The sequence below is a fragment of the Mugil cephalus genome, chromosome 7, assembly GCF_022458985.1.
Source record: "Mugil cephalus isolate CIBA_MC_2020 chromosome 7, CIBA_Mcephalus_1.1, whole genome shotgun sequence".
NCBI lineage: Eukaryota > Metazoa > Chordata > Actinopteri > Mugiliformes > Mugilidae > Mugil > Mugil cephalus.
In genome coordinates, this window is record NC_061776.1 from 25,696,787 (window position 1) to 25,710,386 (window position 13,600).

Genomic DNA, 13,600 nt, shown 5'->3' on the forward strand with positions numbered 1-13,600 from the left:
GCCAAGTGCCACTTCCGGATTGTGCATTTTCAAAATAAATTTAAGAGATTACGTCATGACACAAGACACTGTGATATGGACAAATAGAGAAATTACTTAACAAATATATTAAATTATGTGTCCAGTTTATGAAGTACTTATACTATCGACATTTTAACAATTTACAAATCCATCCGTAACGCACTCGTGTTTCCTTTGGAAACTCGTTCTCATTCATTTGTTCAGTTTATCCACCAGAGGGCGCCCTAATACTTTAATTTTACTCAAATAGCTAAGATGAAGTACAGATCAATAACAATTTTACTAAGTACAGAAATGCCATAGAGCATCGCAAAGGCTATATGTTTTTATAGAGACTTAAATTATTGTACCCATCGTGGAAGCCACAGGACTGCTTCTGTCATGTGTGCTTAGCTTTAGACTGGATCTGTCATATTTTTATGTAAATTTCACAATCTGAAACCTGAAAGTATTGACCTGTTCAGTGAAGACGTTGTAATATTTTTTCACTGAAGCAGTGTTCAGATGAATTTTAATAATTTAAATAAATCCTTGTGCACAAAGTCCATTTATTAAACTTGCAGGAAGGCTGATTATCTTGGGATACTTGCCATTGTTCTTTCCTCTGTGGATTCAGGTTATCTTGGCACCTTCTGTCTTTACAATCACACACCATGACTCCATGATGCTAAGTTCACAGCTCTGTGACAGCCAGGCCACATATTACATGTTTTATCATCTCTGTGTCTGAAGTAAGTTCCTCGTGATTCTTACTGGGTATTTGGGCTTGCTGTCCTGCAGCAGAATATATCTATAACAATCATACACCTCCCTGACAGTACTATGTGATGGAAAACAACGTGAGATTCCTCCAGGAGGAATTACAGTTTACACAAACAGTCAATTTTACCAAGGCAAAGACAAAGACTTGTGGTGCAGCCGTGAACTTTAATCTCCTGTATCTCAGCTCCCGTTCCACACATGGCATCTGGTGGAACATTTTCAGGCAAGGAAATCATGTACACATTGTATTGTTTTTTTGTCTGTGCTTCTCTACTGAACACACTGTTGAGACCTATCGTTCATACCAATTCAATATGTGGATGTGTGGAAGTGGAATACAGAATTGTTTGGATCTGCAAGAGGGCAGTCCACAACTGGCTATGCCTTACATGCCTGTATATGTTGGTCCTACAACTAAGAAGAAACAGGAGACCTACTCCATGAATGTACCTTTGGTGCTTTTAATTTGTGATATAGCCCAATTCTGAATTTTCTAGTGGTCATGAAACAAAAACAATATCCATCTGATTGTCACTCGTCAATGCCAAAACTACATTTTCTGTTACATCCTAAAATAAACATTTTACTCAAAATCAAAGAAAATTGACATTATTTTCTGACAAAGTGCTTCATCTCACCAATCCTCCAAATAAATTAAATACAAATAAATTCATAACACACATTAACCTGAAAGTTAAAGTTTACATATTTTACTTGCCATTTCAACTCATCTGTGAACCCCTGTGTAATGGAATGAAATTAATTCAGTGACTAATTCTGTGTTATTATTTTGCTAACAGATGTTTGCTGCTGCTGCTTTTGTTCGATGTTCTTCATCATCTTCATCATCTTCCTCCCATTGTTGTTTCATCAGTGTCTGATGGCAGACTGTGACTCAGGCGTGGCTGACTGGCAGTTGTGTCAATGAATGGGATATTAGCGGCTGAAGCAAAAGTGAGTCTGGAGACTGGGCTGAGGAAGTAAAAAAAGAAAAAATATTATAGAACCACAGACAATTTATTAAAACAAGCAAGTTACTCATTTAAGAATTTAGAAAGACTCAGATTTGCAATTGAATAAACTATTAATTTCCTGAAAAGCTAGTTCCTGTGCACATAGTCATACACATGATTCATGTTGTTGGCGTCAAGTTAGTGGTGAGCTGTATATTTTTTTATATATATATATCTTCTTGGTTAACACAGGGATGAGCGTATTTCTTACCATCCATATAAGTGAGTGTAGTGAGGAGCGGTGCATCTGGGGAAATGTAGGTTGTGTACTGAAGGTCATCGACCAAAGGTGGCATCAGCTGACCAGGAGCTAGTGATGGCATCATGGCTGAAGAGGCAGGACTTGGGCTGATGTGTTTCTTTTGACGAGCTCGACAGTTTTGGAACCAAACCTTGATAGAGGGAGATGGATTTATGAGTGGTCTTGAAAGTTAGATTCTCTCTTTCAGTCGCCGAGGTAGTTCTTCATTTAGACAGGAGTATTGTTTTTGCAAAAAACCCTATGCTGTGTCAAATTATGTATGACTGAAGTAAGACTTATAAGCCTAATCAAAAAGACTAAAAACCATTTTCTTAAAAATACTCTGATGGTCTGGCACAACTCTCTTGCCTATCTGGGAGAAATGACTAAATAATCAAAATTTTCACAGATTTTTGGTAATGATGACTTCCTTACTGGTAAAGCAGACCCAGGATTTAAAATATGGGCATCACGGGGAATAGCTAAGGTGGCCGACCTCTATTATGAAAATATGGTTCTTATGTCATTTGAAGAGCTCAATCCCCTTAAAACACTTTTTTAAATACTTACAAACCAGAAGTTTCATCCTGCCCAAACAGAACAATAGTTTGGAACTTCCTTCCCGTTCCACTCTGGAAGACTACACTTTGAAGCTCTTACACTCCAGGGGGCAGATCTCATTACTGTATAAACTATTTGTTAGCAAGTCTAAAGAGTCATCACAAAACTTATTACAAGCATGGAGAACAGATTTGCAGGAACATTTAACAGAGGAGGATTGGTCTAAATCCCGTCTTCTAGCTCAAACCCATTCCAGAAATACAAACTCTAAACTATTGCAATATAAATGGATAACCAGACAATACATAACCCCAGCTAAGTTGTACCACTTTAATCCTAACATACCAGATACCTGTGTTAAATGTAAAGATCAAAAAGGGACTTTATTTCATTGTATGTGGGAATGTCCACTGATACTGTCATTCTGGAGGCAAGTGTTGCATCTGGTGAGCCAGATCACTGGTGAGGAAGTTCCCCTTAGTCCTAAATTATGTTTATTAAATCTCTACCCAGATGGCTTTATAACCTCGAAACAAAATTAGGTCTTTATTAAATATTTGTTTTTTAGAAGCCAAACGATGTATCACTTCTTTATGGAATTCAGACGCACACTGTGTTTTACTTAGCTTTGGAACAGATAAGTTACATAACAAAAAATAAGCTTGACAAGTTTTGGAAAATATGGAATATTTTCTACAATTTCCTTGAAAATAACAATATGGATGTGAATGGTTGTACTGATAACTAGAAACACATGTAATATATATGTATATTGATGGTGTTGTATTTATTGTACAGTTATGTGATAATTTACTGCTGTACGTGATAAGTGTGAACGTACACTCGTTTAGAATTATGTGTTTGGATGCTACAGACTCTACTTTGATCCTCAGTTCCTTCTGATTTTATGTAATGTGCCTTGTTGTATTGTTGTTGTTCGTTTAAACAACAAAACTTCAATAGATACACATTAAAAAAAAGACTTATAAAAGCTATATTGCAGCAGGTAATTGGGGAAAGCTATATATTGTTTTGTGCTGTGAGGATTCCTAAGTTTCTTAAAGTGGTTTACCTGAATAACCCTGCGGCTGAGACCCGTCCTCTCTGCCAGCTTCTGAAGAGTCTGTGCATCCGGGTTGTTATCTTTGGTAAACTGCGTTTGCATCACCTACAAATGTGGAAGAGACAGAAGAAAGTGCATGTGTATGGGTGAAATTTGACTAAATGTGTTTACATCTAATACAGCTTTTTATAAATTTCCTTTAATGAATCATGTTGCTGAGTGTCCACTCACACTACCAGAAGTGTAGACATAACTATTAGAAACAAGTTCATTTACTTCATCCTTCATGGAGGGGAAGGTTATACTTGGCCTAGTCAAAGTCAATCAAATTGACATAGTATGTCCAGCAGCAGTTAGCACACACACAAACACGGGCTGACAGTACCTGTAACTGGTCGACAGTGAAGCTGGTCCTGGCCCTCTTTGCAGGTCTGGGCAGAGTGCTGGAGTCTTCTTTGTCGGTTCCCTCCTCCTCAGGTTTGGATTGCTCTTTAAGACAAGACACAACAAACGTATACAAACATTTATTGGCAATTATTTTGTAATAAAGGTCTGGACTGGCTCAGTACTAGACAGGAGGCTGTTGCATTTACAGTACAATACACTGTGAGAGGCAGCAAGAGTTGTAGTGGGCAGACGATTTGCAGGGGGTTGGTTCTGCAATATACGGGCCTCTGAAAAGCAGCGAAAAGTTTGGCAGTATCAAAAAAGTGCGGGGAACATGAATTATTTAAATTCAATGGGAAATAGTTTCTGAAGCTCCACTATCTCTATCTCTGTGCCAACATGGCATTGAAAAACTAAATTCCATATTTACTTGCACCTCACTGAGATTTACTGTAATATGAAATCGTCATGACTGATCTGGAGGACAATCATTTCTGTGAATGAGGAGCAATGCTCTTGTACAACACTCCTTCCTGCAGACGATACTTGAGTAAATATCCAAGTGTGATCATCAGGGTATAATATCGTCTTGACACCAGATTGTTACTACTTGGCTGTGTGACATCAGTTTTACAATCAGGGGTCAGACTTTTGCTTTCCATCATTAAATCTGTCTATAAACTCACCATTTTCCTGTGCCCGTTTGAGATTCTCCATCATAATGTCATAGTGTGGCCGGCAGAAAACCCTGTTTTCTAGTAGGCCACATTCCTCCCCAGTAGACAGCTGGCGCTTACAAGAGGTGCAGGAAAAACAGGCCAGGTGGAAGGTGCTGCCTCTTGCCCGACGCACCCAGTCACTAGAATGGATGTTACGGCCACAACGAGCACAGCGAGTTCCATACTTTCTGAAGAAATATGAAAAACCGGAAGGGAGGTTGAGAGTGAGGAAGAACAGTCACTGACGTGTAGAAGAGATGAGCTGTGATTGATCAAGGGTTGTTTAGTTTAGATATAACGGGATTCCTTAGTTTGTGAGAGGACACAAATTACACTGGTCTCCAACGTATAATTTATTAAAAGTTATAACCACTTGTTTTGAGATTAGTGACATATGTCTCCATGCACCAGTATGTGCTGCATGTGGCAGCTCAGCTTGTGTGAGGGCTGCGTGTGTCCTTCTGATATGGACCACACTCATTTGATATGAGTCTCAAATCAAAGCATGTGTAATTGGGTTCTATCAGGATCTGGATTTGTTTATGAATAATAATAATAATAATAATCCTTTGTGAACAAATTTCACATTTTGAATCAATGACATGAATTGGGAAAATATCTACCAATTCCTGCTACTTACTCTCCACTACTACTATCATCTACACAGAGGCTATTTGTGTTTGCTATGTGTTATAAAATCTCACCTCAGAGCTTAGTCTATTAGGACAGTCTGTTCTCTACCTTGGGCTTTCCTGAGTCATTAGCATGAATACTCATTGACTCACTAGTTCAGTTCATCAAAATAAAAACAGAACTTATATGGAAGAATATTTCAAAACAGTTAAGATGGTGAAAGAAGGGCTCTGTTGTTGACTGTGTTTCTAAAACTGAAAAGGATCAGAATATATTAAATGTGCATATTCTTCCACAGCTCTGGTATAGAATTTTGATTTTGTGTGTGTGTGTGTGTGTGTGTGTGTGTGTGTGTGTGTACATCTCAATTTTTTAACCAGAGGGTATTTGATTTGAGCTCTTGGTTGACCAATTTGCCTTTCCCTTAAAACAACAACAGAAGACAGACTGACTCTTGTCGTCCTTTTGTTATTTCCTTTAAGGTCCCGCGTTTTGAAGGACATTATACAATTTCCTGGCTCTGACTTGGTGTACATGTACTTGATGATATCATTAACTACATACCTAAGACATAATCCTCACGTTACATTACTACTATCTATTTTCCATCTACCTCATTCTAAATGAGTCTCTGATGTGTTGTTTGTGTTGAATGTTCTGTCACTGTTTGTATTTTTATTTTATTTTTATTACAATTACTCCATAGTTGTACAGTCAGATATAATGCTGCTCGAGAAGTCGAGAAGTTTACACACAAAAATACTTGAGACTACATAATAAGAAAACTCATACATAATTGATAAAAGGTGGTTACTAAACACAAGATGATTTGGTTGGACATACCTGAAGTAGTCGAGTTTGCAGAAAACTTCTTTATCTTTGATGTAACAACTGACGTGCCGGCCCAGAGATGTTTTACACACACTGCATGAGAGGCAGCGCACGTGCCAACACAGGTTGTTCACCTTTAATGGGGAGAATATGAGGTTTAAACCAACTGAAGCATCATCACATTTTTTAAAAGTATGCTTATTTCCATTCTTATAACTAAGGGCCTTAGAGGATGTTCAAAACATTACTTAATGCGTTCATTAAAGTCAAATGACTAATGTTAAATAAGTTAATAATACAAACCAACCTCATTATTCTTCAGAGTTAGCCTACTAATGACATAATGCCCGCAACCATCTAACTGCACCTAAATGTTTCTTACAGGAAAAGAGATTTGAAGTTTGACTTTTTAGAAAGGTTGTCTGAAAGCAGGTCTATTTTTTTCTGGGTTGTGGAAATAATATGAATATAATTCCTGGTTTTGTCTTTCAATTCTGCTAATTAACCTTTAATGTGCCATCCTGAACTGACTTGACTTACCCTGACAATGAATTAGTTTCTCCTGTTAAAGCTGAATTCATGTCCTATGGGTCTCTGGAGCAATAGTTGTTGCCACACTCTGAACCCCACTATCAGTCTAGTTATTATTCCCCCAGACACTCAAAGAAATAAATGGTTTTACATCAAAAGCACTCTGGAAAAATCATTGTGCAGAGTCCTCAATTACAGACAGCATCTTAGTCTTTTTTAAAATAGAAGGCACAACTCAAATTGTCAAAGTTCAAACCCATCTAATTAATTTGACTTGTTGAGCATTCAAGAAACGTAGCAAGAGCTTTAACTTAAACAAAAAATAAATAAAGAAAGAAAAAAATAAAGAAATACTGTCAGTGGATCCAACTGGTTTAAAGCCACAGAAAGTTGTCAGAATCTCGACTGCCTTTAGGGCGTTTGTTTTCCCAAAATAATTACAGTGGGCCTAATTTTCTGGCGCTGCCACCGACGCCTTCAGTCTGACCTTGAGGAGGTATCTGTCCACTATCTCCTGGCCGCAAGAGGTGCAAAGAGTTCTTCCCTGCAGGGAGGTGACCGTGTGGAGGGAGGACGAGGAGGACGACGACAGGGAAGACGGAGAGTAGGAGTCGTCCTCGAAAATATCATCAGGCCCATAAGAGCCCTGTCAGAAACAGTCAAAAATAACACAAAAACGTCTATATAAAAATAAATAAAAACTTTTGGGGGAAAGTATAAAAGATATTACAAAACAGTAGCCTATTAAAAGCATATGAATATTACGCCGTTAAAGTGACACAAAATTAGTTTGTGTAGACACGTAAATAAGATTTTTGTTGTTGTTTATTTGGCTGCGCTCATTAGTGCGCCGTCCGTCACGCTAGCTACATCTACCCCACTTTTTCACTGTCGGCCCTTTACCTGTGATACCCCAGACAAAGTGTCGTTAATTTGATAACAAATGGAAAACACCTACTGTGTCGATAAAAATGTGTCCCTGCTGTAGCTGAGTGAAAACAGCCTCGTTCTGTCCCGTTTCCCCCTCCGACATGACACTGTATAATCAGCGACAAGTCCGGGAGCGACGCATCGGCCTGAGTGACCACCGAGGAGGCTCAGCTAATGCCCCCCCTCATATTTCCATGACAACCACAGAGGTTAGACCTCACACTAATAATTGTCACACCTGGAAAACGAAATGTTTGCTCAAACTTTTTAATATATATATATATATATATATATATAATAGAGTCTTTGTTGTATACACGTCCGCGCGGGTTCAGTCTTATTTATATGTTTACTTGGTTAGTAAATAACTTAGACAGTTTAATATATTTTATTAGCTGAGGGAAAAATCCAATGACTTCCTGTGTCCTAATTAGTAAAACCCACCTGGGGACATCAGGGAGAGCGGCCTCGCGCTCAGCTGAATCTCATTCTGACTGATTGAGCTCAGCCACACACGTGCACATGACAACGAGCCAGTCAGGCGCGTGTCAATACATTACTTCCACTCACTTGCCAGTTCATTAGGTACACTGGTGAAATGCATTTTAACTGCATTAAATCTCGAGTCACGACTGTTATAATGTTTAGTTTTTGGAGGCAGCGTCATGACGGTGGTAATTAAACCGTTTGATGTAGTTTGTGGTTCAGTTGAAGTGGGTTAAATTAGAAGGTGTTTATTATTCACTATCACTATCACTATACTATTCTGGAATACCACAAACCGGGCAAAACGAAAACAAACAGCTCATCAGTCATTTGAAACAAATACATAATACGCTACTAATTTCCGCGGAGCTCAGATTTAGTTTTAAAACACGTGATTTAGTAAAATCAGTGATTTAACAAAGTGTTTTAAAACACATTAGTTGTCACTAGTGTACCTAATGAACTGACAAGTGAGTGTATGACAGTTTATTGTTGCCTATTCTGACCTGTCACACATCGTGAGCCTAAGCTAAGTACCATTTTAAACGGACCCACAGAGATTCAATAAAATTAACACCTTTTAAGTGACTAACTTACAAATAATTTTTAGTTTGTATTTCAGGTGAAAGAGACTATATATCCAGACAGCTTTCAGAAATAACAGGTGCTATAACTGTGTGCAAACAGTGCAGGTACAGCACCGAATATGACACGAGTGAGTAATAAATTCAAACAGCCTCCCCGTTACTCACTTTAAGGCCGTGGCCACATTTGCTTAATATTTTGGCTATGGGATAGGGTATAATTAACATTGGATAGGTTGTAAAGACCTACACATTTCCGTTGTACACAATTAGAGCTAGATAATGGCCTACTGAAAAGAAAAGTACCAAAGTTGGCTACACATAAAAAAGATATAAGCTCTAAAATAAATCGACCAAACAAACTTCCAGCCTATATAAACGGCCTAATTTGTTATCAGAGGGTGTAAGGCAACTCTAATAATAATAAGTTAATTATATGGCATAAAAAGTCGCCAAGTAACACTCATATATAAAACTCAATAAAAAATATAATGAATATTCGGTCCTTCCACTGGACCAATTTATCGATAAATGTCCAATTAGGCTACTCACCACGCTGTTGGAGACACAGTTAAACATTTTCTCGGAGCATCCCCCTTCAGACAGATGTTGTAATCCCACAGCAGCCGGATGGAAGCTCCTACCCTTCAGCCTAATGTCAGTCCTCTGCACTCTCCTCGACTACACGTTTTTCTAGTCCTCACAGACTTTGCCCAAGCCACTTGTTGTAAGAGCCAAGCGGTTGTTTCTTGTCATTTTAAAAAGCCCAGCGCACCTCCCACCGGGGTGGCCTGGCTTAGGTCCGCCCGCTGCCGCTCAATGAAAACTTTTTAATTGTATTTTCTCCTTCTTGTACAATGACGGATGTTGAAGAACTGAGTATTATAGCAGAGTACAAACAATGCACGATGTCCAGATCTCCAGGGACCCCCCCAAAAAATCCAGATTTATTCTAATATGCATGTTAATTCTAGGACCTGATTCTGATTAAATTTCCATTATTTGCATTTGTTACTGATAACTTATATTTCGTTGTGTTATCATCAAATGAATACGCAAAGTCCTGTTATTGAAGCACTGAAAACGTCTAAAATATCAGACTGTGGTAGATGTATCTCATAACCTTGTAAATATTTACATTTAAAAAGACCAGGCATAACATTATGACCACCTTCCTAATATTGGTATTGTGTCGCTCTCCTTTGTGATTCCAAAAGAGTTGTGATGGATATGGATGTCCTGTAGAGACATCCATATTCATAGAATGTTGTCAGGGGGGGCCTTTGGACCCTATGGGATCTCTGTGGATCATCCCACAGATATATGATCACTTTCAAATAGTGAATTTGGAGGCCTGGTCAACACCTTGTGCTGTTCTTCATGTTTTTTTTTTTTTTTTTTTTTTTTTTTAGTTGTTCCTAAACCGCTTTTGTGTGTGTGTGTCTGTGTCAGGTTGCATCCTGGGGATGGCTGCCGCCATCAACAAGTGTCATGGCTATGTATATTTCTAAGTAACATCAACATGAATACAAGGTTCAAAGTGTATACTGTATATTCGTATGTTTTCTGGGTGTCTGGAGTAATAATTAGATTTATAGTGGGGTTCAGTATAGGGGGGCATTAACTATCTATTTCCCCAGAGGCCCCAGAGAATATCCCTTCAAAAAGGTGAAACCTCTTCATTGTCAAAGTGAAAAGGCTGACAAAAAGTCAGCCAACAAGAATTAAAACACTTTAACAGGATTTATTTTTGCCTTATTTGGTGTATTCTCCACAACCCAGTGAAACGGGTGTTTTCAGAAAACCCTCCTGAAAAGTCAGCTTTGGAAGGTCTTTTATGTATATTTCCTGTGAGAGACATTTAGGTTCAGTTATCCCAGTCTAACCCTGTATCGGTGTTCTTCATCTTTTCCTTCTTGCCCTCATGGGCACTGTGAAAATAGCACAGGTTCTGTTTGGGGACTGACTTGTATTTATTTAGGCATCTACAGCAGTCTGACCAGCAGCAAAGACTGGTGATTTAATCATTCAAATCTGCTTAGCGTACACTGCAACAACAGTTTAAAGAATTAAATTACCTGACACTGAGTTAAATTCAATTTTTCATCCTGCAGCACTGAAGCACAATCTGTGCCTTCGTTTCTATAAATAAACATGCACTTTTTTGTTTTGAATGAGGTCCATATCACCTGTGATTTAAAACCTTTTGAATACCCTTATCTATAAAGTGTTAGCTTACAGTGGACCTCCTCTTTGACGATAACCTTGTCAGACTAAGTGAAGATGATGGCAAACCAAAGACTGAGGTCAAAAAGGCATGAATGAAAACATTCTGAGAGGGCACTTTGTGAATGGAGAGGCAAAAGGCTGGTTCAAGAATCCCTCAGGGTCTTATCTGCGCATATGTAACCAAATACGTCAGTTCCCCCCGGCCTTCTAAAACTGTGTCTTTTGGAAATTTTAATGGCTAGGATGTGTGGTGCAGAGTGGGTATGACCTCCAGCAGAAAAATGCAAAACAAGCTTTTTAAAACTAATAAAAATGTCATATTTATGAATTGGATCATGATGCCAATTCTGATCTCGTAAGAAAAATCTGACTGTCTTTCTATTTTTTTTTTTTTTTGTCAACAACATTAAAACAAAACATTATTCTGGCAACAATAGCCACTGTAGGAAATTCTGGCAATAGCTAAACCAATAGCATATGTCGTTAATACTGTCAAGGATATAATTAGAATGTATGAGTATCTGTAGTCAGTTTCCTTAGTTTGAACACTCGTCTTTTTTTGACCCACAACTAGAGAATGTATACCAGTGCAGCTCTAATTAAAATCAGTCTTTTTCTACCTTATCTTAATCAGGTCAATGTGTAAGAATACTCCCATTTCCTTCATATGCAGTACATTTTTCTCATAAGCCCAACAATTCAGAAAGAAATGTGTCTTTTGTCCAGCATGTAATATTTCACCTTAATACATGAAACCACCACAAACTCCAGTATCTTCAGTTGAAACAAACCATTTTGTGCTCTTTTCTTTAATGGTCTAAAGCAAATGTTGCATTAACTTGCAAACAACATTTTCAGTCGCTCCAGAAAATGTTAGGAAGCAATTATGACCCAACAAACTAACTCCTATGCAAATGTTCTATTATGCTTCTCTCTTAAAGACTACAAACACTGTGTGACAAATATCTAAAGAAAGAGTCCAGATTGTTGTTGTTCCGTTGTACGGAAAGTTTTATATTAATCTTGATTCGAAGATCAATTTATATGGACATATTAAGTACTGTTTCCCAAGGAGTGGAAATAGGTATTATTTGAAAGTATAGAAGAGGAAAAGAAGAAGAAATAAAGATGCCCAGCTGCCTCCATTTAGATCAGAAATAGAGCTGTTTTCTGTTGTCTTTCACCTGTGGAGGACCTCTCCACTGTTTACTAATCCAGTCCTCTAACCAGGGATGGAGGATTTAGCGCAGACAGCATCTGTTGAGTCAATAAAGCAGAGGGGAGTTGTGGTGGGCTGCAGTATTACCTTCTTACCGTCATGGCAGCACGATGTAATGTTAAGTGGATTCTTTTGTTAAAACCACTTGGGTTCATAAATCTGTCACTGCTGCTAGAAGTTACAGTACATTAAAGAAACACAAGCGCTTAAATTATGAGTAAGCCTCTTGGTATAGGCTGGACTCCTTATAGCTTTCCTGGCACAATTACAAAGATTAAGAGCTTACACAGCTGTTTTAATAACTATTTGTTCAACAATGTGAATTAAGAGTTAAGAGGGTCTAAGAGCTCTGAACAACACTCACACTGTGGACACCTGCTGCTTCGTTTAAATGGCTCACAATTTAGCTGTCAACCAGCGCTGTGCATTCACAATGAGGATTTTATTCACTTTAACCAGCATCTACATATAATGTCACACCATGACAGGAAATATGAAGGGCATAGGGTTAAATATATCATACATCACGGTATCAAATCTTTTTGGATGTACAATATCACATGGAACACATGGAATTAGTGTGATCATACATAACAGAAAGTGAACACTGGTTGTACTTCAAAAGTAATAATAACCATAATGGGGCTTATGCATGGAATCCAAACCGTCTAAAGACAATATAGGTGTTTTTTTTTTTTTTTTTTTTTTTATTAATTTATTTTAATGTGGCCTCTTATGCTTTGTTAACAGCTTTGACCACTTCATTGTCTCAGTCGGGTACTTGACGTAGCCATCTGGAGTTTTTCCAACAGTTGCGAAGTAGATCCCATATCAGTATGTTGAGCATTTCAGTCACTCTGCAGTACAGTGATCTCTGAGACTTTTGACTGTGCCAGGTCTTCTCATGCACCACTACACCACTCTCTCAACATTCATTGTGATACTCTGACAAGTTTCTGGATTTTTTATTTTTTTTTTAAACATAACAGGGCACTGAACAACACAGTTCGGTGTCTCTGTACAATGACTGTAAGCACTTCTGAGAAGATGGACAAATTTGGTATTAAATTAACTAGTAGTCCTAGAAGTGCACTGACTTTTGCACCTCATTGATATGTAATATTGGGTCATTTTATTGAATCAACAATTACCATTACACACTATTTCAGTTTCATTTGTTTGATTGGGTTCTCCTTGTATACCGTGAGGACTTCTGTGCTAGTCTGCTGATGTCATTTTTATACAAACTGATGCAAACTTTTCCAAGAAAGATATAATGTAGGAAGCAACTCTCAGGAAAATGAACACATCAAATTAGATATCAATGGCTTCCTTATGCTAAATACTACCAGAGGAAGTGGGCGATCACTGCATTACTTTGATAATGAAA

The 13,600-nt window shown here is 38.0% G+C and overlaps 1 protein-coding gene across 2 annotated transcripts; it reads right to left on the reverse strand.

Annotated features, from left to right (window-relative positions):
* Positions 1–1,230: 1,230 nt before the first annotated feature.
* Positions 1,231–9,470, reverse strand: LOC125010838 (LIM/homeobox protein Lhx8-like). Of its 2 annotated transcripts, none has more exons than XM_047589695.1 (8): positions 9,315–9,470; positions 7,250–7,408; positions 6,244–6,365; positions 4,735–4,955; positions 4,047–4,150; positions 3,671–3,766; positions 2,008–2,188; positions 1,231–1,755 (listed from the first exon to the last, which is right to left on the reverse strand). In XM_047589695.1, the coding sequence occupies exons 1-8, from the start codon at positions 9,339–9,341 to the stop codon at positions 1,679–1,681; spliced, it is 987 nt and encodes a 328-aa protein (XP_047445651.1). In that variant the 5' UTR covers positions 9,342–9,470; the 3' UTR covers positions 1,231–1,678. The 2 variants fall into 2 exon arrangements, with proteins under 2 accessions (XP_047445651.1, XP_047445650.1); XM_047589694.1 differs by lacking the exon at positions 9,315–9,470 and adding an exon at positions 7,721–7,867.
* Positions 9,471–13,600: the final 4,130 nt, after the last annotated feature.

What these genes read in the sequence shown, in the direction of transcription:
- LOC125010838 (XM_047589694.1), bottom strand. Translation starts at nt 7,795, where the DNA reads ATGTCGGAGGGGGAAACGGGACAGAACGAGGCTGTTTTCACTCAGCTA. An exon ending in GACACATTTTTATCGACACA is followed by an intron (nt 7,409 to 7,720) that starts GTAGGTGTTTTC and finishes TGTTTCTGACAG; the next exon opens with GGCTCTTATGGGCCTGATGA. An exon ending in CAAACGGGCACAGGAAAATG is followed by an intron (nt 4,151 to 4,734) that starts GTGAGTTTATAG and finishes CTTGTCTTAAAG; the next exon opens with AGCAATCCAAACCTGAGGAG.